The sequence below is a fragment of the Micromesistius poutassou genome, assembly GCF_964030765.1.
Source record: "Micromesistius poutassou genome assembly, chromosome: 2".
Taxonomy (NCBI): domain Eukaryota; kingdom Metazoa; phylum Chordata; class Actinopteri; order Gadiformes; family Gadidae; genus Micromesistius; species Micromesistius poutassou.
Genome location: NC_140272.1, coordinates 3,947,826 through 3,975,630, shown reverse-complemented (window position 1 = coordinate 3,975,630; position 27,805 = coordinate 3,947,826). Strand labels below are relative to the sequence as shown.

Below are 27,805 nucleotides of genomic sequence, written 5' to 3'. Positions count from 1 at the left end.
TTAACGAACGGGAACTGCTCCAGAACTGTCACAAAGAAGATAATCTACCGCCGCGCCGCCGCCGCCGCCGGAGGTGCGGCTGATGGAGGAGGCGCACAATCCTGCACGTTGGAAACAGCCAATGGAGACGAGAGTTAGCACGAGACGCACCCGCACTGGAACCCGGTCCCAGAGAGGGGGCTTCAACACAAACAATTGTTTTAAATGTCTCTGGATCGGGGGTGGACTCCTCACACGGAGACCACCCCGCCGTACCTAGCCCCCCCCCGCCCCCCCCCCCCGTCCCCCGTCCCGCTCCTACACAGTCAAGGGCAGCTGCCACACCATCAGCGTGTTCTCGCCGCCCTCCCCCCCCGCCGCCGCCGGCCGTCCCCGCGCCGTGGGCCCCGCCCTCCCGGAGCCGCCGGAAGCCCCGCCCCCCGGACACCACGGCGGCCGAGGTGACCCGGTCGCGCCGGCCCCCCTCCCGCGCGCAGCCCCGCCCCCGCACCCAGACCTCGGGGTCGTCGGCGGGGTCGTAGATGGAGCCGTCCTCCACGCTGTGCTCCAGGGACTCCAGGGAGGAGCCCGACGCCGCGTCGCCGCCCAGCGCCGTGAGGGGCCGGCCGGGCAGCCCCGACGTGGAGCGCAGGCGGTACTGCAGCAGCACGCCGCGGCCCCGCCCGCCCCGGGCCTCGCCGCCGCCGCCGCCGCCGCCCCCCCCCCGCCGAGGGCGGCAGGGACTCCTGGGAGGAGGCGGAGTCGCTGCCCCCGTCGCCGCCGAAGGCGGAGTCGGGCCCCTCGGGCATGGAGTCCCTCTTCAGCAGCTCGGGGGCCAGCGTGCTGCTGGTGGCCAGCAGGAAGTCCACCGGCCCGCAGTGCGCGTTCAGGGAGACCATGCCCTTACCTGAGGACACAGACAGACAGACACACAGACACGCAAGCGCGCACACACACACACCACACACACACACACACAAGCGTGCACACACACACACACGCACGCACGCACGCACAAACACACACACACACAGACACACACAAGCGCGCACACACACACACACACACACACACAACACACACACACACACACACACACACACACACACACACACACACACACACACACACACACACACACACACACACACACACACACATCACAGACCAGAGTTAGTGAGTGGGAGTGAGTGGAGTTCGGTGAGAGAGCAAGTCACTAATCAATATATTTTATATGCAGACATACTGTATTATACGTGGGTGGTTAAATACATACATAACACACACATTAGCCTGATGATTCAACCCCCACGCTGAAATAAAATCCTATTCTTGCAAATGACAGCAGATTGCAAATGTAATCACAAACTTAAGTACTCTACCCAGTGAGTGGATTCTGGGAACCAGGTAAATTGGAGACATGCTGTATATTATATATATGTGTTTCCGAGGTATAAGGTTTAGAAGAACTACCACAGCAGCCAGTGGTTCAGTTGACCTCATCATAAAACTAATGGAAACACACTCTCATCCAGTGTCTCTGCTGGAGCTGCTCTGCGTGACCCCTGACAACCGCCAGTTAGAAATACCAACGAGTCTTCCCCCCTCACCGCCAGGCCCAACGAGAGCCACTACACAATACCTACTACACAATATCCACGGCGCCATTAACACTCTCACCCCAGCAACCTCCACAATCCCCCGGCCTCCCCCTCTCCCTCCCCCATCCCCGGCTCCCCCCCTCTCCCTCCTCCACTGCAACCAAGAACCGGCACTCGTTTTCCATCATGGAGGAGAAACTTATTAAATCTCTCTCTCTCCCTCTCCCTCTCTCTCCCTCTCTCTCTCTCTCCTACCTGTTATCTTGGGGATGCCCTCCAGCTTGGGGACGGGCAGCGTGATGAGGGTGCCCTGGGCGGTGCCCACCCACAGCAGCCCCTGGCAGATGAGGAGGCAGGTGACCCGCAAGCCCTTCTGACCTGCAGCGGAGGGGGGAGAGATGGGGGTGAGGAGGGGGGAGAGATGGGGGTGAGGGGGGGGAGAGATGGGGGGGAGAGATGGGGGTGAGAGATGGGGGTGAGGGGGGTCATATGAGGGAGGGAACGGCAGGACCCCCCCCAATCAGGACCTGAGGTGGGCCGCCTCTTTTCTTCAGAGAAGCAATTTCACATTTTCTTTGGAATAAAGTGTGCATGATAACAATAGGGACAATTGCACATTAATACAAATCTAGAATAATCGTTCATAATAATAATGTGTAAAGTGAACAAAAAAAAAGGATTTAAATACATTATCAATGGAAGCAATTACCTTTGTTCCAAATTATTCAGACTTTAGTCTAAAACGTGTCATTACAATAAAACCCAAAAGAAATAATGAATTTAGCGCTGTATAAATAAATGATTTTACTAATAAAAGCCCTCACACAGTGGCTATTTAAACGGTGGTTCCACCTGCCCTCATCTCCACAACGCCTCCTCAGCCGAGCTGGCATTTAGCTTCCCCCACCCATCTCCCTCCAGACCAAAATGACAAAAGAAAAAGGTCCCTGGATGAATGAGGGAGGCGGGAGTACGGCCGGACTACCGGTTATTACGGAATATTGAAGACTGAACCCAGGGCCGTGTCGTCATAGCGATGCGTGCAGTGCAGGTTTGACGAGGTACAGACACCGCAGCGATACGTCATCACAGTTCAACACCAAGATTTCGACATGCTGCTGCTGAAGTTTTCCCAAAGTTCCCATCGCCGTTGCTGGGAGCGTCTACGCTTGAATTCGGAATCAGCGGCTCCCGGGGCTGGAGGCGGTGGCGGTGGCGGTGGCGGCGGCGGCGGGTGGCGGCCCCCCCCCGGCTTTAGAGGCCGTCTCAGCCCCCCCCCCCCCGCTTTAGAGGCTGTCTCAGCCCCCCCCCCCCCCCCGCTTTAGAGGCCGTCTCAGCCCCCCCCCCCCAATCTCAGCCCCCCCCCCCCATCTCAGCCCCCTGCTTTAGAGGCCGTCTCAGCCCCCCCCCCCCGACAGGGCCATTGTCTCCTCCTCCTCCTCTTGAGGCTTTAGGAGGAGAGAGACTGAGGCTCCGCCCACTGCAGCACCGCTGGAACCCTGAGATAAGAGCGGGGCGTGGGAGCGCCAGGCGTCGTCTTCAGGAGGAAACACGTGAGGAACGAGGACAACACCAGCACTCCAACCCCCCCCCCCCCCCCCACTCCCCCTCCACTCCGCTTATCAACCAGGACAGCGTTTAGCCTTGAGAACCATCTCTTTTGGAACGTGCTCGCGTGTTGAATGCCCTAAAGGACGAGCTATTAACGCCTTTTGCGGACCGGAGATCAGCAGTTTTCCCCTTTTCCTTTGAAACCTCTCTGTTGTTTATCAGGAGCAGGATCCCCCTGGTGGCGGTGCGCCGCGCTACAGGGAGAGAGGTCGCCATCATTAATGCATGTCCTGTCCGGGGGGGCCGAGGGGAGAGGCAGACGACCACAGGGACCCGCGCCGGGCGTCTCAGCGTGCAGTCTGCCGCCGCTCCTCTCCTGTCTGCTGAGCTCCACAAATGAGAAGCTCAGTCAGGGATCCTCTTCTCTCCTGCACCCTGGAGGCAGGAGCAGGTAGGGGGGGGGGGGGGGGAACAGCGTCGGCAGCTCCGGCCCCGGCAGCCTCCCCCGGGGGGCCGGAGCCTCCAGGCTATCAGCCACTGCTTAAATCCGCTGCATATTTCAAGGGACGACCAGGGACGATGCTTTATTATGACCTTGAGGTCAACCTGTCTCCGCCAGACGCCGCGACCACAACATCTCCTCAGCGCTCTGGAAGGCTCTGCACCGAGCAGCGAGACCAAGACCAGAGAGGAAAGTTTGATCCGAAAAGTTTGGTAACCCTCTGTGAAGAATGTCTCCCTTTTAGTCTTTTGGCTGGCGAGAGAGAGAGAGAGAGAGAGAGAGAGAGAGAGAGAGAGAGGGAGAGAGAGAGAGAGAGAGAGAGAGAGAGAGAGAGAGAACGCGAGACAGAAAGAGGGAGGCAGAGAGAGAGAGAGAGAGAGAGACAGAGAGGCAGAGAGAATGAGAGAGACAGAAAGAGGAAGGCAGAGAGAGAGAGAGAGAGAGAGAAAGAGCGAGAGAGAGAGCCCTTTATCGACGAGGCGTACAGCTCTGCCAGCACTCAGAGTGTTGCTCTAAATATGTCACTCAGTCTGGCGTGATCCTCAGCCCCTCTCCCTCTCCCTCTCCGTGCACTCACGTTAGTCGCGGTACGACTGGCTCTCGGGTTGCAGAATGACTCGAGTGCGTGAGGGCTGGACCTGTCCGCCCGGCCCACGTCTAACCAACGTCCCGGACGCTGGCGTGGACCACATCGGCCAGTTCATATGTTGACTGCTTCCAATGTTGCGTTGGACATACTACAGAATGATTTACTGCTTGTTTAGTGAATAATACAGAACGTAAGGAACTTAGGAAAAAAAAATTGCAATCGCAATCGCAACATTGGCTGAAATAATCTCAATTCGATTATTTCCCCGAATCGCTCAGCCCTAGTGGAGGGTGAGAAAAAACAGGCCATAAGAGATAAAAACTAAACGCATCTCTGAGTGGCAGAACAGAGACCCAGTAGGAGGGGGCGTGGGGGGGGGGGAGCCTTGGACAAAAGACAAGAGCGTTTCCATGGAAACACTCGGCACAGAAAAATCTTTGACTGTTTTTTATTGCTCCTCTGTGACTTCATCTCTCCCTCTCCTCTTTTCCCTGATTCATTCATTCATTCATCCCCCTCTTCCCTCCATCCATCTCACCCTAAGGCTCCCCAGCCAGGGCCCCCAGTGGGGTGCTCATCCAGCCGGGCCCCTGAGCAGCAGACCTCAGGTGGAAGCTGAAGTCACGACCTGAATAACGTTTAGCGGAGGCCGCCGCCGGCTCCTAATTGGCGCCCTTCCGTTGCTCAGATGAAGATCTCAAAAAATTCTGAGCACTGACCCCCCCCTGAAACCTGAACATTGAAGATGGACATGTTGCATTAGCATGCGCCGCGAGTAGCCTTTTGTTGTTCTGTTAATTATTAACGTGAAAGCAAAAAAAAGAGGGGAAGGCTGTTATTATTTGTAATGATGATACACTTGTTGTGGCATGATGAAAACAGAGCAGATACGTGTTTCCATGGTGATGGAGATGAACTCTGGGGTAATTGATCCGGCAAGATCTTACTGAATCAGCTTGTTATACAATCTATTCCGGCCTCTGACACTTATTTTTAGGTTCAAACTTCTTTGAGATTCCAACCTAAATTTTTTTGCGAATCTGCTTTCTAACACATGATGGTTTCAGGACTGGCTGCTTGGTAGCAGTGTTTATCTGATAGCTACGCATCATTAGGCAGTCTGTATGTACAGGACCTTCATGAGACCTCAGATCATTAAAAATGTATCATCAGAAATCTTTAGCTTAGAAAGTCTGCAATCTCTCCAAGCCAAACGCCTCATGCACAGCAGACACCCCGAGGTCGGGAAACAACCGTCGGGGGTGGTGCTGGTGCTGGTGGTGGTGGTGGTGGTTGAGGTGCTGGTGGTGGTGGTGGTGGTGGTGGGGGTGGTGCTGGTGATGGTGGTGCTGCTGCTAATGGTGATGCTGGTGATGGTTGTGGTGGTGGTGGGGATGGTGGTGGTGCTTGTGGTGCTTGTGATAGTAGTGGTCATGGTGCTAGTGGTGGTGGTGGTGGTGGCAGTAGTAGTGGTGCTGATGGTGGTGGTAGTAGTGGTGGTTGGTGTGGTGGGTGAGGTGCTGGTGCTAATGGTGATGCTGGTGGTGGTGGTGGTGCTGGTGGTGCTGGTGCTGCTGGTGGTCGGGGAGGGTCCTTACCCGGGCCGCTGAGCAGGGTGGAGCGGGTGGAGATGTTGATCTCCTGCAGGTGCTCCAGCGTCTCCGTGTGGAACAGGCGTATGGAGGAGCCCTGGGAGAAGGCCATCCACACGCCCCCGCCCGCCTGCACCATGTGGGCCACGCTCACCTGGGGGTCCGGGTGCACCTCGAACCGCTGGGGGGGGGGGGAGGAGAGGGAGGGAGGGGAGGAGGGGGGGAGGGAGCACAACAGGAACACTCAGTGGGGGCGTTCGCTTGGTCGATGAACACACGTTCACAGGAACAGATGAACACATGCTTTTTTGAACTCGTTTGTTTTCTAATCTTCTTCGTTGACATGTGACACACGCATAACGCGATCCGATTGGCTGACGGATCCGTCGCTGCCTGAAAAGTTTAACATTTCTCAACTTTTTGACGCAGGCAACGGAGCCGACAGAACAGACGGACCCACAATGCATTTCGAGGGGGCGCTCCGTGCAAAGTCAATGAGATCCGTAGACGGACGTGTGCAGCGTGAACGCGGCGTCACACGCATACACACGTCCCCCCCCTCCTCAGCCCCCCTCCCCTCTGGCCCTCTGTAGGGCGGCCCTCTGGCCCTCTGTAGAGCGGCCCTCTGTAGCCCTAATGGAACGGTGCGCGGTGTCGGAGGCCCGCTGTCTTAATGAGGAGCAGAGCCTCCTTATCAGGACCATGCACCACCCCCTAGAGGTCCAGGGCGGAGCCACACGACGGGGACACGGGGGGGGGGGGGGGGGGGCATAGAGAGAGAGTAGAGAGAGAGAGAGAGAGAGAGAGAGCTAGAGGAAGTTCCTCTTTCTTCTCTGGCTCCAGCGGAGAGGGATTACCACCTGTTTGGGCGACCTTGCCAGGAGGATCCTCTTTTGTTAGAGATTTGGGAGGGGGGAAATGAAAGGATTCTTTGATGTGTGTTTTTTTTTTTTTACTCCTTAGAAGTGTCTGTTTACTTGATTTCTGGGTTTTTTCTTCGGCACATCCATTTTCCCGTAACATTCCGCAGCGGTTCAGGAGTTTTCCCGCATTGTCCTCTACAATTAACAAAGGGAGAACGGTAACGGCTGCCGCTCCTCACAAACATCATCTCTGGCTGGGGAATGAGGGCGGCCATCTTGTGTACGGTATCCACGGCCCTGGATACCAGAGGTAGAGAGACGTCTATGTCAACGGCCAAACGCTTAACTTAGCCGTTGTGGACAATCCATTTGAATAGGTTCCGTCTATAAGGCCTGATAGCTTTTTCCGTGATGCTTTATTAAATTCCCCTTAACTTATAAGTGTCTGTCAGCGTTGCGGTGTGAACGGCAGGGCAGTAAGTCACAGCGGTGCGGACTCATTAGCGTATTTGAACCGGTACAAAGGGAAGAGTGACATTATCCTGCACTGAGCACCAGCGAGGCTGCCGGGAACCGGGGAGTTTTGTGGTGCAGATGGCGCAACGAAGGGGAGTTGTTATTTTTAATGATGTGATGAAGTGATCCCCGGCAGGAAGTAGAGACGGGGGAGAGAGACGGAGCTAAGGACAAAGTAGAAAAAGGACTAAACGGGAAGTGGAGGTTATTATGGGAGGAAGAGGAGGAGAGGAGGAGGGGAAGAGGGGTAGGTGTTGATGACAGATGTTAATTATATGAGCTAAATTTAAACGCCTGTAAAATGAGGACTGCTTAACTTAAGATGAATGGCCACAGAGTCGTCACTTGTTTCTATGGCTTCTCGGGGTCTGAGCTGTGGTGGGTCCCTTTGATCAGGCTTTCTTTCTTCAATATTGGTGGGACTCTACTTTGATGAGTCATAATTCCGAAGGTGCATATCTTATAGATCTCCCATTTCAACTCTTAATCTTGCAATCTTCAAATGCCCGTTTGAAAAAGTGCCCTGTCGTCACTTTCCCCGTTTAGCAGAATCTCATCCAAAGCGCTTTCCGATACCGGCAATCGAGGAGCAAGGCAGAGAGAGGCGTAAGCCTCCCAGAGTAAGCCGACAGGATGTATGAGTAAGCAGCATTGAGCCACTAAGACACAGCCTCCATCCGATCCAGGGATCCCTTTCTTTATTTATCGCAGCGAGGCGGCTGAACTCCACCACCTCCAGTATTTGCAATGTTCACCGACATCCCTGCAACGCGCCGTAATGCCGCCCTGAGCAGAGTCACCCAGTGGAGGAGAGACACCGCTAACCGACCTGACACGGCCTGTAAGGGGGCCCGAGACCAGAGCTGGCCAGCCCGGCGTGATGGAGGTGATACGTTCCCCCGCACACCGCCAACGCACTGCCCTGTCACCGTCGCAACATCACCGCCTCTCACGGACCTCGACTGGCGGAAAGAGCCGAGATAAATGTAGAAGTAAAACAGCCACCCGGGAGGAAGCGAAGGACGGAGGTGGTGGAGCCAGACTGACCAGCTCATTAGGGCCTTCATTACTCTAGGCAACTCCTCATTCCGGCGGCCGGAGGGTTAGACGGGAGACGGTCAGACGGGAGGAGTGATGAGGGAGAGGGCCGGGGTAATGGGAGGAGGAAGGGGACACGGCCTGCCAGTCGCTGTTGATCAAAGGCTGTGTCTCGCCGCATGTCCCACTTGGTTAGGGGTCCGGGGCCCGACAGAGGGCTGTCTGGTGGTCGATGTTAGGGGCCCATGGTGGTGTGCAACACAAAGGGCCCAATCAAACACACACAAGAGACACACTGCCGTGGATAAACAGCTCAATTCAAATCCCCACTACCTAGATGCTAGTGGGCGAGTGATTGGCCGGGGTTTTCTAGGATTTATCAACCGTGGAGTACTGTGGATACCGACCGGATGGACCAGGCTATAGACTGGACTGTATAGAGACTAGATAGACCAGGCTATAGACTGTGGACTGTAGAGACTAGATAGACCAGGCTATAGACTGTGGACGGTAGAGACTAGATAGACCAGGCTATTCATACTTTGCACGTGACGTCACAACGACTGGCTGGCGGGCAAGAACTCCAGCAATGAAACCTAGTAACCTAATCAGGATGTCGCCAGTTTTACCACACAAACGGTCATTAGGTTCCTCTTAGTCCAAATACCGCCATGATGGAAAGATTAGTTCAACGGGAGTAGACTTTTTTTTCCGAAGAAGAGGAAAGTAAGTCAGAGTTGCCCAAGTTTTCCATTGAGTGGCAAACAGCTAAATTGCGTTCTTCCATGGCCAAACCCAGCTTTTCTGATAAGAATGTTAGCACCCTTATGAGACATTCTCTGGCATTAGCAATATTCAAAGTCACAAAGATCAAATATTCGTGCCTAATAGCCTACTTTATTGTATAAAAAACCTAGCCTATATATCATCAAGACATGTAAACGTTTTCAACGACTGTTAAAATCTCTCATTTATTGGTGAAAACGTTGTAATTACCCTCACATGTCCATGTGTTTCAACCTATTTTCAACCTCCATCCGAACTTTTGCTTTGATCTCCAGAATTCTCATGTAGTGGACGTTCCAAAATAGCATATGTTACAGGGGTGATCAATGGTTTAATGGTACCATTTTGACCAGTTTTAATGTCTATTACAAATAAGGGAATTTTATCTGCATATCAGGTGGAATAAAGAATCAGTTTTGTATCTGATTGCTTGAGCTAGGGTAAAAATAAATTTAAAAAAACACCTGTTCCATTTCTTTTAACAGCCATTCCATTACTGAAAAGTTGATTGTATTTCTATGTTAAAATGTTCTACCAGAGAAAATCAATATGAAAGAATGCTCAATGCATCTCCATGTCTCCTGATATAGGTGGTTGAGATTGAGAGTGAGTCAGAGGCAGGGGCAGCATGCAGGGGCAGTGGAGACAGCTCTGTTGCTGAGAGGCTGAGTGCTGAAAGGTGACAGGCAGTCTTTTCCTGCATAGAGTAGGTTAGTGCTTGCTCCCTAGACCGAAACAAGTTTAATTTCTAAAAATCTGACACAAACAAACAAACAAAAACTTTGGGTTTGATTAAGGTGACCAAAACCACTAATGAGAGTTGGCCCATAATAACATGAAACATGACATTTGTAATGCATTGATGTGTAATGCCAATTTCTGGACTGTTGTAAGGCCATTATCAATATGAAAGAATGCAGAAAAATTTCACATTGCTTATTGGGAGTTTAGTATTTTCAAAATCTTTTAATGTCCAGTGCCTCAGTATAACAACTATTGCAAAGGCATAATCTAATATGCCTTAAGTTTACTGTGAAATTATGAAAATGAAATGAAATGAATAGACAATTTCATTCTTATTTTAATTTCTAGGAACAAGAGACATTAGATAGGGATGAGGGAGATATTGAGAGCGAAGAGAGACCCATTCTGATGGAGATGCAAGAGAGAGAGATGTTGAAAGAGATGAGGGTGAGAGGAGCCAGTCTGAGAGAGATGAGGGTGAGAGGAGCCAGTCTGAGAGAGACGACTGAGAGGATGTGTACCACAAGCCCAATCAACCTGACCCAAGAGTCATCCCCCAGCATCTGCTGAACAAGACACTTACCTTTCAGGAAAAATGGTTTAGGGACTTTCCTTGGGTTCATTATGTGCCAAATGCAGGGGGGGGGGTGTTTTGTTTCTATTGTAAAGAGGCATTCAAAAGGCAAGTAAGCCCTCTTGCTAAAAACGCTGATCTAGCCTTTGTGGTTTCTGGCTTTAAGAACTGGAAAAAAGCCATTGAGAAATTTCGAACACATGAAAACAGTCACACACACATGTTGCTATCACAACACACACACACCTTCACAGAAGCATTGAAACACAGTTATTATCAGTTAAGACGCAGCAGCAAAGAGAGGGCAGATCATGCTTGCTGAAAATAGTACAATCAGTTAGTTTCCTTGCTCGTCAGGGTCTAGCATTACGTGGACATGAGAGTGATGGGGGAAACTTTGTTCAGCTACTACAGCTTAGAGCAGAGGATGATGATGTGCTGAAGCGTTGGCCCAGTAAGCCTTGTAACCAATACACATGCCCAAAAGTGCAGAATGAGATGTTAAATATTATGGGCAACTCTGTTGTGCAAAAATTATCAAAGGAAATACAGGAGGTGTCCACTATCATGTACTCCATCATAATTGATGGAGTACAAGATTTGTCTGGGAATGAACAAGAGGCCATATGCCTACGCTATGTAGATAGTGATTTGCTACCTCATGAGGACTTTGTAGGCCTCTATCAAGTCTCCTCAACAACAGGGAAAGAGTTGGCTTGGATGGCAACTGATGTCCTCCTTCGATTGAACCTGCCCTTATCCTGCCTTCGCAAGCAGAGCTATAATGGGGCAGCAAATATGGCAGGTGGAGCTAAAGGTGTTCAGGCAGTCATAAAAGAAACACAGCCTCTTGCTCTCTACGTTCATTGTGGTCCTCATTGCATTAATCTGGTGACTCAGACAGTCTGTAGCACAAGCACTATTGTGTCTGATGCACTGGATTTAGTCCACAAACTTGGGAATCTGTACCATCTATCTGGGAAGTATAAGACAATCTTTAAGGAGGTTTCAGAACTCTGAGGCCCTTCTGCCCCACACGGTGGCTCATGAGAGTGGTAGCCATCCAGGCAGTTGTAGATCAATATGAAAAGATTTTGGTCAGTCTTGAGGAAATGGCACCTGGATCCTCCGACACTTGCAAAACTGCAAGAGGGCTTCTGGAGAGGTTTCAGAAGGGGCACATTTTGCTTAGCCTGGTTATGGCCCTTGAAGTTCTAAAATAACTTGAATGTCTCAACCGCTCCCTTCAGAGCAAGACAGTGAGTGTCTCAGGGATGCTGGCTGCGGTTGATTGTGTGAAAAACACAATTCAAGTAAAGAGATCTGATGAAACATTTCATCATATATATACCCAAGCCTGTGATATGATCCAAGAGTTGGACATTGAGGCTTTCCAGACTCCTCATATTCACAGACCCCCAAAGCGCTTCACAGGAAATGCCCCAGCATTTAAACCTACTTCCCCTGAGGAGTTCTACAGAATAGAATTCTTCAAAATGTTGGATGCAGTTGAGGTCGTTGCAGTTGACGAAGCGCTTTGACCAGAGCAGCTTCCGTACACTTAACGAACTGGAAAGGGTTTTAATCACAGGAAAGGTGGAGGATGTGGTCAGTTTTTACCCAGAACTAGACCAGCATTCATTGGAGGTACAGCTGGCGATGCTTAAGGCTATAGACTGGACTGTAGAGACTAGATAGACCAGGCTATATACTGTGGACTGTAGAGACTAGATAGACCAGGCTATAGACTGTGGACTGTAGAGACTAGATAGACCAGGCTATAGACTGTGGACTGTAGAGACTAGATAGACCAGACTATAGACTGGACTGTAGAGACTAGATAGACCAGGCTATAGACTGTGGACTGTATTGTATTTCAAAACTGCGTTCTTTTGCGACTCCAGCGTCTATTTTTCCCGTAACTGATTTTGAACATTGCGTGAATGTTAATTGTCCTTTTGCAATGACACATGTACAATTAAAAAGGTCATCTCACCGGGTGTCTGATCATTAATTTACTTAATGAAGTAATCACTTAAGCTCATTATGATCTAATTTAATCCACTCTGTAACACATACATGGTTCAACCCTAAATAAGCTCATTTAAAAAAAGATCTAAAGATGAGAATACTAAAGTTATACAATCTTTGTTTTAATCACACACATTTAATCAATGTTGGATTTCCCTCCATGTTTTTTCTCTCGAGTCCCGGGGAAGGTGTGCAGAGCAGTCTTTTCAATACCGTGACTCCAATTTCCCGCTATGCAAACTATGTTAATGAAGAGCAGTGTGCCATTTGAATAGCGTATTACCATTTCTCCAAAGACAAGCCGGAATTGTGTCCTTCCCTATTGTCACCTCTCTGTCGAACACAACAAATAAGGAGACGAGGAGAAGGGCGTCGTGTGTGGAGAAGTAACGAGGAGCAGATGTCCACCTCTGAGATGGATCCCGCGAAAATAGGACCAACACAAAGAGGAGCAGACAATGGGATGGGGCGAAGAATGGCCACGTTCCTTCTTGTAGCCTGACAACGTGGTTAAGAGAAAACGAGTGGTCGGCGACCATCAATGATTGCAGTTACATGGTCGGACCAGATCGACTTATCATGGATTAAGCCATATAACGATGTTGCCACTGGATGGGGGGGCTGTCACTTGTCTGAGTATACATACATCGGATCAGATTCGAATAATGGTCGGAGACCTGGCTGTCTCCGCTATGCTAGGTGGCGCTGTAGCCCTTTCAACAAGTGGTACTAGAGCCACTTCCGGTTCACGGCTACGTAAAAGCAACAACAAACTATCTGGCGGCATACAAACAAAGATGGCGTACGAGGAGTTTGACGAGGCAACAGTAGCGTACATTTTGTGCATTTTTCACTGTATACAAATGCATATGAGGGAACAAATGGAGCTATTTGCTACGGCGATAGAACAAGAAATGAGCACGTCTCCTCGTCCGTCCAGAAGTGCGTTGCTGATTTCGTCGAAGCCATGGTATCGCTTGACCTTTCCGGCAACAACACTACTATTTATTAGGTCGTCTCCTTCCACTTCCAGGTGAAATCCCCGGCCAAAATTCTAGAGCATGCGCAGGACGTGAACTCCCGGCAATACGATACGATCGAGTACACATGCAGGTAGATAGCCGCCTATGACCGGCTCAAGCCCAGCTATCTTATCGGCTTCGCTAATCCGGTCCTGAGATGATCCTTTTGGCGAAGCAGATCGAATAAACCTGTTTACATGAATCCAATCTTTATTCGATACGTTCATTACACGATTATGCTCCAGCATGTAAACACGGTCAGTGGCTCTCCTCAGTGCTGTGTTCCTCGTGATGACAGCAGGGGGGCGGAGGTCCAGATCAACTCCCAGGTTAGAACATCTAGGAACCCATATCTCGTCCTTTCAGCCATCTCCCCTTGTTTTTTAAATGGTGCAGAACAAATAGAGAATCGTTTTTCTGTTTAATGGCACTTTCAACCACTCAACCAACTTTTTTTGCCAAAAAAATGGCCTTGAAAAAAAAAGAAAATGGCCTTGAAAGTCCAAATTTCAAGATCTAGCTTTCTCTGGAGATCTTTTTGATCTGGCCCCTTTCCAGACGCACTTCATTCATCTGTTTGCCTGCTCCTCTATGAATCCATTCTCAAACGTGTCCTTCCTGCATGCTCCGCTGTTCCTCTCCAACCCGCCCGGTCACACGCACACACTCCTGACTTTAAACTGACCTGACCTGGTATGATGTCGAAATTGAATTGCGATTTGAAAAGGAAACTGAAAAGGGATTGACATTCAGAACCTGTGGATGAACCCTGGCCTGGCGTTTGTTGATGAGTTACTGGGAGGTGATGATGGTTAATAGCGGTTATTACACAGCTCTTCTCAATGCTGTGGAACGCTCCGTTCACGTGCATGGGCCTTCCCGACTTCTGGTGGTGAACTATTAAACAATAAAGACCATTGCTAAGCATATAATGACCGCTGTGAAGGAAAGTGGAGTGATTTACGTCTTATCAACCCCAGCGTATTCGGTTGCTAAGCGACGTCAACGTCTTTGGCAGACTATTTCTCTGCTGAGCAACACTACGAATGCTGGTAACAAATAAATTGTAAAAAGACGATGAAGTTATTTTTTCGTTTTGGCAAGTAGCCGTGTATTAAGCGGGATAATGTATAGAACGTCACCGGTCATTATCGAAAATAAAGCAAGACACCTCCGCTTTGCGTTGATGTCCAGTTCGCCCTGTCTGGGCTTATTTCCCGATAATGACCGGCGTTCTATACATTATCCGTTCTATACATTATCCCTTACATAATGACCGGCGTTCTATACATGATCCCTTCTATACATGATCCCTTACATAACGACCGGCGTTCTATACATGATCCCTTGAACCCACCCAGCAGCAGCAGCAGAGGGGTCCTACCTGTGTGGAGAGGCTGGATCCATCGAGGACCATCACAGAGTTCCCACTACTGGCCCAGACCAGTTCCTCCAGGACAAGTAGGGTCCGGACCGGCTCCAAGCCCAGGCTCACCGACCGCCGGCTCTCGGGCTTCCACAGGTCACCTGGCGGAGGAGGGAGAAGGATCCGGAAGGTAGAACGTAAGAGCCCGTGTGTCACCGGGAGCGCACGGGGCGGGGGGGGGTGTAGCCAGACCCCCACCGTTTATGGTCAAACATGCTTTTTGCTGCGGCTAGCAGAGGTACTTCTGGATTTAATTCACCAAGGTAATTAGGATCAAGGCAATTATGTTCCGTTCTGTCGACTGTCGACCGTTCTGTCGGGCAGCTATTAAGTGTAATTTGAAGGCAGGAACTTCTTATGCAGCCAAATTCTGCATCTCTTCCTTCCATTGTGTCTGAATAATGGATCACAAATTTACTTTCCGCCCGGTAAAGTATGCACACCAATCTGTTGGCCACTTTTCTATCTATTCTATTGATAATTCCCTCCTCGATGTGAAGATGATGCAGACCTTAAGTTTTAATCACCCATCAGAGACTGGATGGGGGTGCATTGTGAGATGAATTACTTAAGCACTTCTTGGGCACTACTGCATTCATGAAGCAGAATGAGGAGGAGGAAGTTCACTCAGCCATTTAATTAATATTTTGAGTTGTTTATTTCTGCCTTTCATCATTTCCAGACACCCGACAATGGCGTTGCACCTTGTACTTAATTGCTTGACAAGTCATAAATGCCATTCATTCTTCGCTCCATTTGCGATTTTAAATACTTCACAAAAAATAAGAAATAAATACACAAATGAAGGCTATGGCCCTTCAGACCTGAACTGTCTGAGTCACACCCAGGCCCTGCTGGGCCTTGTGGCAGTCCTCCACACCCAGCCTCCCATCCCCTAGGTGGGGAGAACACGACCCCACTGGACCCTGTGGCCTCCCCCCAGCCCTCCACACCCAGCCTCCCATCCCCTAGGTGGGGAGAACACGACCCCACTGGACCCTGTGGCCTCCCCCCAGCCCTCCACACCCAGCCTCCCATCCCCTAGGTGGGGAGAACACGACCCCACTGGACCCTGTGGCCTCCCCCAGTCCTCCACACCCAGCCTCCCATCCCCTACGTGGGGAGAACACGACCCCACTGGACCCTGTGGCCTCCCCCAGTCCTCCACACCCAGCCTCCCATCCCCTACGTGGGGAGAACACGACCCCACTGGACCCTGTGGCCTCCCCCAGTCCTCCAATGAGCCGCCACAACGGTTGTTTCTCAGACGTCCGTGCTGCTCTTGAAACGGGCGGTCCGGGGACTTCCAGAGACTTATGCGTTGTGTTATTTGAAGAAAGCAGTGTGTGTGATTAATCTTTAACCGCCGCCGCAGGACGGGCCAACGTTTCCATTCCTCCAGAGCAATAGGACCGCCCTTTATTAGTGTTTATTTGCTATACACACATAGTGTGAATAGTTATGTTTAATCAGCAAGACGCAGCTTGTGGCAATTAATCAGATTTTCTGCATTGGTAGCAGGAGGAAGAGAAGGAGGAGGAGGAGGAGGAGGAGAACATGGAGGAAGAGGAAGAGGGGTTGGAGGAGGAGGAAGGAGACAAGAGGAGGAGAAGGCGGGAGGAGGACGGGGTTAGGAGGAGGAATGAGGAGGAGGAATGAGGAGGAGGAATGAGGAGGAGGAGCAGAAGGAGGTAAGCTGAGGCTCCACTGGTGATGGAGTGATGAAGCACTGTAAATGGCACGAGGCCAGCACCGCAGGGGGCCTGTCTGAAACAGCATGCTGACAAGACGTTGCAACCAGCAACGACTGGTGAAAATATGCTTTATATATATTTGCAAATTAATAAAGGAATATCGTCACTGTTTTTGCTTTAAGCACTTGATGAAGATTGAGATTAAGTAAAAGTTAGAAATTAAAGATCACTAATAATCAACAACAGAATAAACAATTCATTAAAAAAGTATATTAAACAGAACAAATCCAATCGCATTAAAATGTACCCCGGAAAAAGTGAATTTGTTGTTCCAGTTATTTCCTTTGTAGGCAAAGTGGACGTGGAATAATTGCATAAATTGCTGGTAAATATAAATGAGATTAGAAAAGTGTTAGAAGTATGATCTGTGCTCACATAGCGATGGGGTCGCTGATTGTCTGTGATGGCGCCTTGAGTCCTGCTGTGAAGGCGTCATTGTAACCCATTCAGACACACGGGTCCAGAAATATTAGGAATAAATAAACAAATGCCACAACAATCTTTGAACGCATTCCCAAACCATTTCTTCACCATTTGCTTTCAAAAATAATTGAAAGGCAAGTCTCCACAGATGAAAAGCATATTCTGACACATTGTGACAGATGGTTCCTTCATATCGCAACACTTACACACCAAGATGTTGACGAATGGGCCCTCTTAAACCCTTGCCTCGTCATCAATAAACCGTTTGCTGACACACACACAAACAAACAAACAAACAAACCCACCATCACTGCATGACCCTCACACACACACACACCCGCGCGCGCACGCACACACACACACACACACACCATCACTGCATGACCCTCACACACACACACACCCGCGCGCACACGCACACACACACACACCATCACTGCATGACCCTCACACACACACACACACACGCACGCACACACACCATCATTGCATTACCCTCACAGACACACACACACCCACAATCACTGCATTACCCTCACACACACACACACACACAAACCCACCATCACTGCATGACCCTCACACATATGTACACACACGCACACACAGACACACACACACACACACACACAATCACTGCATGACCCTCACACATATGTACACACACACACACACACACACACACACACACACACCATCACTGCATTACCCTCACCCCCCCCCCCCCTCCGTAAAGCAGGACCCCCCCTGACGTACCTCCATCGCTGCGTCCGTAGACCAGCACTGAGCCGCTGCTCAGGCCGGCGAACAGGAAGAGGGCGGAGTGCTTGATGCACAGCACGGCGCCGCCGGCCGGGTGGGGCAGCGTCAGCAGACACTGGGCCGCCGTGTCCACGCTGCCATACACCAGGATGCTGAGGGGGGAGGGAGAGAGAGAGAGAGAGAGAGAGAGAGAGAGAGAGAGAGAGAGAGAGAGAAAGAGAGGGGGGGAGAGAGGGGGGGAGGGAGAGTGAGAAAGAGAGGGAGAGAGAGGGAATGGCAGAGAGAGAGAGAGGGGGGGGAGAGAGAGCGAAAGAGAAAGAGAGAGAGAGCAGCGACAGCACAGCGGTGGTGATGAATGAGCGTCATTTGAAATGACAGAGTGGCTCGTTTTCATGCTGTTTGATTTAACAGTGCACTTCTGGAGAACAGCGCTGTGTGTGTGTGTGTGTGTGTGTGTGTGTGTGTGTGTGTGTGTGTGTGTGTGTGTGTGTGTGTGTGTGTGTGTGTGTGTGTGTGTGTGTGTGTGTGTGTGTGTGTGTGTGTCCGGACCACTCTGTCTCATGTTGGAAATGCCATCTGAACTCTTGCTGTGTCTTATTGTCTCCTCGAGGATTACGAATGAATGCAGTTGTTGCATTTTTGTGTGCGCGCAACGTATTCATCTCAGGAAACATCTTAAGTGGCATCGGGTGTGACAGGGAGTTTTTTTGTGTCGTTTTGCTGGAATGAGCAGGTTTGGGGCCTTCTGTCCACGGGCAGCCACAGTAAAGAAGATGAATCAGTCTGCATAACTAAGCCGCAGATGTCACAGCTGATTTGAGCTTCCACATAAATGCATCCTCCCTCCCTCCCTCCCGCCCTCCCGCCCTCTTCCAAACCAAAATAATAAAAATGAAGGAATAAATGCATTGGAGTGATCAACCTGTGGTGTCACGTGGAGGTGCAGCGCTGTGGCTGAAATAATTCAATCTCCGGGACTGTGACAGAAACCGCATTTCAACGGATCCTCCATCGCTCACCATGGGCCGTACTGGATTGTTAACGGGGAAACAATGATCCGTGTCTACCGGGGGGGGGGGGGGGGGGGGGGGGGGGGGGGCTGCCTGGCTCATCGGAGTGTCGAGTTAGACTCGAGTTAAATCAAGTTAATCTCCACTGCTAGGAAATCTCAGGAGAGCATCCGGCGCTACGACTTTCATCACGATACGAGTAAAACAAACAAAACCAGGATTGATAGACTCCCGGGCGGGTTTGGATCGGATTGTCTCCTAAGTGACGCAGTGAGTTCGGCTCATCGGGCGCCTGCGGTGGCGGCGGCGGGTTCTGGAGCTACTGCTGCGGTTCCGGTGGTCTCACCTGCCGTCGTCCAGCCCACGCAGATGGTGTTGCCGGCCCCCAGGGGCCCGGCGGCGGGGGGCCCTCCGTCGGGGTCCTCCGGCGGGACCGGCTCGGGGACGTACTCCAGGCACAGGGGCCGGCCGCCCAGCGGCAGGCTCTTCACGGCCCGCGGGGTCGGCCGGTTCAGGGAGAAGATCTCCAGCTGGCCCTGGGCTCCCTCACCGCCGCTGGCCACCTGCAGGACCAGAGGAGGAGGAGGAGGAGGAAGGAGAACCAGAGGAGGAGAACCAGAGGAGGAGGAGGAGGAGGAGGAGTGGTCAGACACTGTGCAGGAGAAGGTCAGGCCTCCCGGGGCTCCGAGGATTGAGTCATCGCCGGCGGTTAGGAGAAATAAAAACATGAAGCGGCTGAAAGGGGGACTGGCGGAGCTGAAGAAGAGCTAAAGGTCACGCAGCCTCTGTTTGTGTCTGTGCTGCCGGAGGGCCGGTGGGCGGGGGCTTCTGAAGACAAGGCCCTCGGTCTGATGCCGTCATCAGGCCCTCGGCGCTCAGAATGCTTGAGTGTAATTCCTGATGGATTCGGCGTGTCATCTCTCCACAACATCAAACTGCTCTTAATGGTGTTCCTTAAAGAGCTTTTCATCAAGAGAGAAAGAGAGAGCGAGAGAGAGAGAGAGAGAGAGAGAGAGAGCGAGAGCTATAGCGAGAGAGACGCCTCTGAAGGAGAACCAACCCTTTGAAACTCTTCAATGGTTCTCCACGAGACGGTAACTGATCTGAACTTGATGCGTTCAGAAACGACAGAATCCTTTTCAACACGCTGATGAAGTGCACAGACAAGGTCAACATATACATTATAGGATGCCTTTCAGCGTGCGGGAACGCTACAAAATGAGGCCGAGACTCTGCAGGCTATCGCCGCGTCGGCTTAGCGCTATCAGGAACCGATTAACATAAAGACGCCTTCATCTCCCTGAACCAAACCCAAGTCCTGCTAAACGGTGTCAGAGCCAGCCAGGGCTCTCACCTTGGAAAGCCACCCTTAAAGCGCCCACCAGGGGGGGAGGGGCCCAGGGTAGCCACAGCCCAGAGCAGGGAGCCCACTTCGCCACCGGCCCTGATGGTCCACGGCCCACATTGGTATTGGCCGTGTGTAACACCTGTCAATGCTCATGCAGGGAGCGGGGCCGAGCGCGGCGGAGAGCCTTCCACTGATGCAATTTCCATTAGACTCCACTGTTTCTCATTCCTGCACAATTAACGTGTCGCCGTGGGCGTCTCACCGTGATTCTGTTCATTAGCCTGTCAGACCGGAGCTCCACGGAGTGGCGAGCTGCAGAGGCAGAGAGCGCTACTGCGGGACGCGATGAAACACAAACAAATGATCCAAAAGACGACCAAAACGACCAGAAATGAGGGGAAGGATAGAGGACGAGAACCGATGTGGGTTTGTGATGGGGGCTAAAAGGGGTCTTCAGCTCTGCCCTCCTCTCCCCCTTATCTGCATACAATCAATTCATATCAGCCTGATAATCTGGAGGGAGCAGCCGCAGCCAGCACCCAATCACCCATACTGCTGCACCACCAGGACACACACACACACGTACACAGAAATAGACAGAGAGAGGGCAAGGGCGACAGAGGCAGAGATAGAGAGAGAGAGAGAGAGGCAGAAAGAGAGAGAGAGGCAGAGAGAGAGAGAGAGAGAGAGAGAGAGAGAGAGGCAAAGAGAGCGAGACACAGAGGCAGATAGGTAAGACCTACACTGCAGCCAACTGTCCAAACAAACCCGGCTGCCAGGGACTCCAGAGGCTAAGCCCCTCACCCCCCCCCCCCCCCCCGGCTGCTTACAAATTCACTCTGTCCACCCCCCCCCCCCCCCCCCCCCCCCCCCCCCCGCCTGTCCTCCAGCGATGTCTGCCCACACTGAGCCACCCTTCCCCATCAGCGCCCTCTCTCTCCTCCGCATACCGCTCCATTCCCCCCGGAGATCCACAGAATTACTGTTCGCTGACAAAGGTCATCACTACTTATTTAGACCAATAGACGTCAGCGGTCCCGACCCACCAGACACAGGCCCCTTCTGCAGCCAGGAGGAGAGGAGAAAACTTTCCCCCCCCGTCCTCACTGTAAATGCACTACCGGTGTTATTAAGGGAAGTCCTCAGCGAGTGGCTCGCACTCGCCCCGTGTACTGTCCTCGTTGAGGTGTACTAACTCCAACTAGACAGTAAGCTAAACTCTCTTCAATCATGAACATGAAGAATGCCGTAGATTCCTTTTGGTAGATTTATTTTCAGTCTTCACATTGTACTGACCCAATAGGTGAAAGAGAGTGAAACTAGAAAACAAACAGCAAACATATTGCATTTAGTTAAAACGATCTAGTTTCCATAAACAGCACTTTTAGCATACTGCTAACATCTCCTGAACCTATATTAGCATCCTCGGGTTCAAATTAGCTTCATAGTTTTTAACATTGTCACTTAGATTTTAGCTTGATAACTTCGTTTTTACATCATGAACTGAATACTATTAATGAATTAAGTTTCAACAAAGGTGAGATACGTACGAAAGTGATGCCTCTGCTGGGAAACAACATATAAGAAGTGATTTCTGCCGTCTGCACTTTTAAAGAACCTGCTACTTCCAGTGTTTTCCACATTCTGAACGTGAATCTAGACATTTCCTGCCTATTTCCTGTACAGCTGAAAGATACAAATGTCAAAATAAAAGTCTGGAAGAAACTGAAACTTACAAACGAAAAGTATCATCATTTAAATGAAATGCCTGAAGGGCAGAACACCCCGTCTCCCCGCCACTCGGCTGGCGAGCGGTTGAGAACCCCACAGCACCCACAGACCGAGGGCCAGCGCCACCGAGAGCCAAGCACCGAGGGCCAAGACACAGAGAGACCGAGGGGCCAAGACACCGAGAGACCGAGACACTGAGACACCGAGGGCCAGAGACACCGAGGGCCAGAAACAGCGAGGGCCGAGCACAGAGACACCGAGGGCCAGAGACACCGAGGGCCGAGCACAGAGACACCGAGGGCCAGAGACACCGAGGGCCGAGCACAGAGACAACCGAGGGCCAGAGACACCGAGGGCCGAGCACTGAGACACCGAGGGCCAGAGACACCGAGGGCCGAGCACAGAGACACGAGGGCCAGAGACACCGAGGGCCGAGCACAGAGACACCGAGGGCCAGAGACACCGAGGGCCGAGCACAGAGACACCGAGGGCCAGAGACACCGAGGGCCGAGCACAGAGACACCGAGGGCCAGAAACAGCGGGGGCCGAGCACAGAGACACCGAGGGCCAGAAACAGCGGGGGCCGAGCACAGAGACACTGAGGGCCAGAAACAGAGAGGTCCAGAGACACCGAGACACAGTCCACGCTGCGGTGAACACATGTAGGATGATCTTTGAGATATAAATATACAGTATACGACAATTCACCATGACGTCACAATACGTTCTTCCGGGTGGCAAAAGCCGAAGCGTTCTCCGATGGCACCACTAGTAAACAAACCCTTCCATGTCATTTGACCAGGGCAGTGCGATCGAGAAAACAGAGTAAATGGCTTGAATGAATGATTTTATTCTTGCGGGGGTGCTACAGGACGTCTCATTAATATATATAAATATAACTTATATTATATCATATTAATATTGTTTACGTCATCATTTCAACTTCAGATCAACAACAGTGTTTTTAACTATGTAACTATGTTCACAGTAGCCGGCTGGATCGCTTCAGGTCAGTGGTAGCCGCTCGCATTCTGCCACCCGGAAGTATCGTTACGGCTATTGTTTACGAACATTCTGAAATGCCGTACACTGTATGAATATATCTATCTTCTTTCCCACAGAAGACATGGGAGGGCTGCTTCTTATCAGTCGAGAGATCTCCGTTGAAGGCTGAGCTGGTGTTGGGGAGAGTGGAGCGAGGCGGGACTCGGAAAGTTCAAAACAAAAAACCCTGGAAGGAGCAATGTCATAAGGGTGATCAGAGCCAGCAGAGGGCCCATCGCCCACCGCCCTCCAACACCATTAGTGTCAGCGCCTGTTTGACAAGCCTGCTAGGGGGGGCCCCCAGACATCTGGGGCGAGGGGGGGACGCTTGTTTACCCCTCCGCCCCCCCCACGACCGGATCCACACAGGCGTGCACCGTCGCCATGGAGCTGGAGTATCGCTATGGCAACGTGCCGCCTCATCAACTGTTATTGACTTGTTGTTGTGTGTGAGTCTCATCGGAGGATCGACCTTGATCTGAGTGTGGATCCATCGAAGCTTTGACTGAGAAACTCTGAATAACGTTGGATAAATCCACATCCCGGGAGATGTACCGAAGGGCAGACAGACAGGCAGAAGTAACAGGCAGTGTGTGTGTGTGTGTGTGTGTGTGTGTGTGTGTGTGTGTGTGTGTGTGTGTGTGTGTGTGTGTGTGTGTGCGTGTGCGTGTGTGCGTGTGTGTTGACTCATAGCAGGATCATTCCAAAAGCCTACCACTAATGTAGACATGGTGGTTAAACAGAAAACATTTGGGTCTGAAAAATATCCCGGACACGACTGAATATTTGATTTGAGTCTCGGTTACAAAACATGAGCCGTTCTGAAAGGTCAGCACTTAGCGCTGAATCAGTGATGTCTAAGTGATGAACACTTATGTCCAAAGTGGAAATAACTAACACTTAGGGATAGAACCTCACCACCTCCTCAAGACACTGAGGGCGCACTCACACTAGACAAAGTTGCCCTGTACCGTACTCAAGTACGATTTCCCCCCCCCACTGTGCCGCTGGCCTGTGCTCACACTAGGCAATCTCAACTGGGCCTGAGTACGGTTGCCTCTTGTACATACAGGTTGCGTATCCGTGCGCGTGCGCATGTCGGCTCATTAGCAGCCGTACCGTGGCCTGGGCACACCTCTCCGAAGTGCACTGAGGCCACGGAATTGAACTGTACTGGAGTACGGACGGCGCGCTCACACTAGCCAAACGGTCTAGACTTTAGGGGGCAAACGTACTCTTGGCCTAGTGTGAGTGCGCCCTGAGACAGACCGGAGCACGGAGGGATTCTCTGGGAAATCATCAGCCCGTTCCAGACACAGACGGGACTCGGGAGATTTGACTCAGACCCCACAGTCTCGCCGGCCGACGCCTGGAGACACATTCCACTATGCCCAGACCGCTCCCTGGAGGTCCGGCCTGTGAGCCGACCGCTCCAGACCCGCTCAGCGGCTGACAGCCTCTTTCTGCACTCTGCGCTCCCTCTCGTCTCCTAGCAACATGTAGCGTAAATAAATCAGGGGGAGCCCGCCCCCCCCCCGGTCCGGGAGGAGACAATGTTTCATGAATGAGCCGACAGAACACAGAGACGAGGTGGGATTCAAAGGAGGAACATTAGGCCTGGTTAATGCACGCGCTCGCGTGTGTGTGTGTGTGTGTGCACACCAGTGGCGGCTGGTGGTTTTTAAAGTGAGGGAGGAAGGACTGCGTGCTTGGTTGCCATTGGCCTGCTTGCACTGTTAGTGGCGTATGGTGGCATAACTATGTGAGAATCAAGTTGTTTCAGGGTGTTTTGGTGAACTACAAAATAACGGGATAATTATGTGAATAAAATTGATACAAATCCACCAGTGGCAGCATTGTACTTTGAAAGCTGGTAGGCAGCATGTCTTGGACTACAAGGGCAGAAGGAAATGATGCAAAGCCAATTAGTCAAATCAGGCCTACTCTTGCTTTGTAAAACTAAATAAAAAAATCTGGGCCTATCATTGGGCCTATTTTTGCCCTCAATGACTGAAGCTATTGGTTGTAATTTGGCTATGTTTATTTTCAGCTACAATTGTTTTAAGAAAAATGAAGACACAACACCAAAAGTGATTCCATTTAAAATGCATCATGCTCTGAATCAACATCCTTTCATCCTTTCCACAATATTAAACAGAACGGTCACAAACAATTAAAAGAACAACAAGAACATAATTTCACAACTATTGACATGGGCTGTAAGCCTAACATTGTTTGAGGCAAATGTGGATGTTAATGGATGTTTCAGAATGTTGGTCATGGTGTTAAGCCAAATAAGATTGAGGGACCAAATAAGATTGAGGGACTCAGGGACTCTGTAAGCACAGCTAGATGCTAAGCCCCCCCGAACAGAGCCGCACTGTACCGCAACGAACAGTAGCACACCGCTCGGTGGAAACGAGGCATACGAGCGGGTTTGTTGGTTCTCGTAGCCTAGAGACCTGAGGGGATAAACCCTCCCTCCGGGCTGCTCCACAGCCAGGGCTCCTGCTTATTGGTTCATAGCGCAGCCAGGGCTCCAGCCTATTCCTGAATAGACATTGACGCTATTCAGATCCCTTAGCTAGTCCCACCCACTCAGAGGAGGACTTTCCTCCTCTCTCCCATTGACCCCCATGTTATCCACCGGCCGCCAGTAGTTCCCGAGAAATGAATGGGAGTCAATGGAGGCTGAGGGAGGAACGTCCTCCCCGAAGTAATATTCAATAGGCGATAATCAATAGGCGATAATATCCCTTACCCAGGGAAACGAACATTACATATACAAAGGCATTAAAGTAGTCATAGGGCATTAATTCATTATAGTAGTCTAGGCAATCTAGACGTTTTATTCTCAACAATGTTAAGGAGGATCTTCCTCCCTCTCCTCACTGGAGAAGCCTCCACTGATGTGCACACATGTGTGTGTGTCTATCTGGGCATGTGTGCGTGTGTGCATATGCATGTGCGTGTGTATGTCTCTGTCTGTCTGCCTGCATGTGTGCGTGCGTGCGTGTGTGTTCATGTGTGTGCGTGTGTGTGTGTGTGTGTGTGCGTGTGTGTGTGTGTGTGCGTGCGTGTCTGTGTGTGCGTGTGTCAGCGTTACTCACCCAGAGGTAGCCTTGAGGTAGGGAGGTGCTGGCGGCAGAGAAGCCCAGCATGGCGCAGTGGACTGGGTTGTGCAGCGCAGCTACCAGCTACAAGACAGCAGGGGTATGTATGAGGACACCGCACTCACACAGGTCCAACACATTATCAGGGCTATGTTTGAGGACACCGCACTCACACAGGTCCAACACATTATCAGGGCTATGTTTGAGGACACCGCACTCACCACACACAGGTCCAACCCATTATCAGGATTTCCGGAGAAGTTTCACACTGGTGCTTTACTAGCCACACAGATTAACCACAATAACCACAATATCCTTCCTATTCCTTAAAATGAGCGAGATTAAACTAGATTAGACTCCTGTCATAATGTGTATAGAATATACCAGCATGCTGTGCCACTAAGAACACACTGATTCTAAAATTAAAACCACCACAAAAACGTCTTTTGAAGTCCTGCGTTCTGACATTTTTAGCACACAAGAAAAACAACATTTGACAAATGACCACCGATGTGGGACAGAAGCGCTGCAGGCACATTCGTGGGCAGCTACCGCCGGAGGTAGAAACATGATGGGGTCCACTGCAGCGAGCCAGCTGTCACACCGCCTGCAGTCTGTTTTTTCAATTCTTTGTATCATTAGGTGACACCGGAAAGATGTCATTGTACGCTTGTGTGCTTGTACATGCATGGATGTAGCCTGGGACCAGACAAATATCAGAGCTAATGTTTGATTTGCTCTGGCAGATGTGCCCTGCCCCCCCCCCACCCCACCCCCTCGAGTTCAGACTGGAGGGGGGCCAAACAGACCCCGGCACTGGGTTCGGCCAATCACAACTGTTTATCTAGAATGGGGCGGGTTTAATATGAAGATGTACACAGGAGCGCCCTATGGGAGGCCAGTTGAAGCATTTTCATAGACAACCAATATGGCTGCCACTGATAGGTCACACGTTTCGTTGCTCTGATTGGTTGGAGGTCTATCCAATTAAACCCAGAGGCCTTCTCGCCTTCACCTGTTGATAAAGCCCCGTGGGAGTCGAAACAAAAACAAATTTAGAGGTTTGAGAGCGATACACACTTGAATTGGTCTGGCAATATCAGGCTAGCATGGATTGAATATACAGAAGAAACTTGAGACTGAAGGCTAAATTATAGAAAGTAACTACATATAACTCTATAATAAAGAAGCTGAAATTGAGTTCCGGTTTAACATTTCAAGTGTGGATATATAGCACTGATATTGAACATTAAATTATTGTTTTATTCATAATTCAGATTGTTCTGTTTATGTAATACTTGCTGGCGGGGGGGGTGGGGGTGGGGGAGAGATTAGCTTTGGGGAGCATTGTTGGATGTGGATGGGTGTGTGCGTCCTTGTGTTTATATGTTTGGTAATGTTTAGAATTGACTTATTATGTTTGTATTGTTTGTCATTATTCGTAAGGACCCCCTCGTAAATGAGATGGTACATCTCCAGGGGCTGTCCTTGAAATAAAGAATAAAGAATAATTGAATCATTATGTTTAATTATGTCAGCTGGCCCTCGGTCCCTCATGACAATTCATTCATTTTTAAACAGTATAGTAAAAATGCAGGAGAAAGGAGAGCCATGCAATGAAGGGAAACTGAAGAAACTATTATCTTTTAACTTTTTGGAGAAACACAAAGATGTAGTGAACTCTGGGAGACAGGGCAGCCACGCACATTTGTCAAATTATGCAAATTTAGACAAAGTTCAACACATTATCTTTAAGTCGACGAGGCGACCAGTGCAGCTGATGGTTGGAATTCATCCCCAGAACTA

The 27,805-nt window shown here is 50.8% G+C and overlaps 1 protein-coding gene across 1 annotated transcript; it reads right to left on the bottom strand.

Moving 5' to 3' along the window:
• Positions 1 to 26,187, bottom strand: LOC311339277 (rho guanine nucleotide exchange factor 10-like protein; the record flags this gene model as incomplete). The annotated part of the gene is given in 11 exon segments (XM_084464657.1): positions 1 to 101; positions 325 to 692; positions 694 to 886; positions 1,836 to 1,958; positions 5,821 to 5,995; positions 14,773 to 14,915; positions 17,748 to 17,905; positions 19,110 to 19,128; positions 19,131 to 19,326; positions 25,997 to 26,083; positions 26,173 to 26,187. Coding segments are annotated over 11 exon segments (1,578 nt in total).
• Positions 26,188 to 27,805: the final 1,618 nt, after the last annotated feature.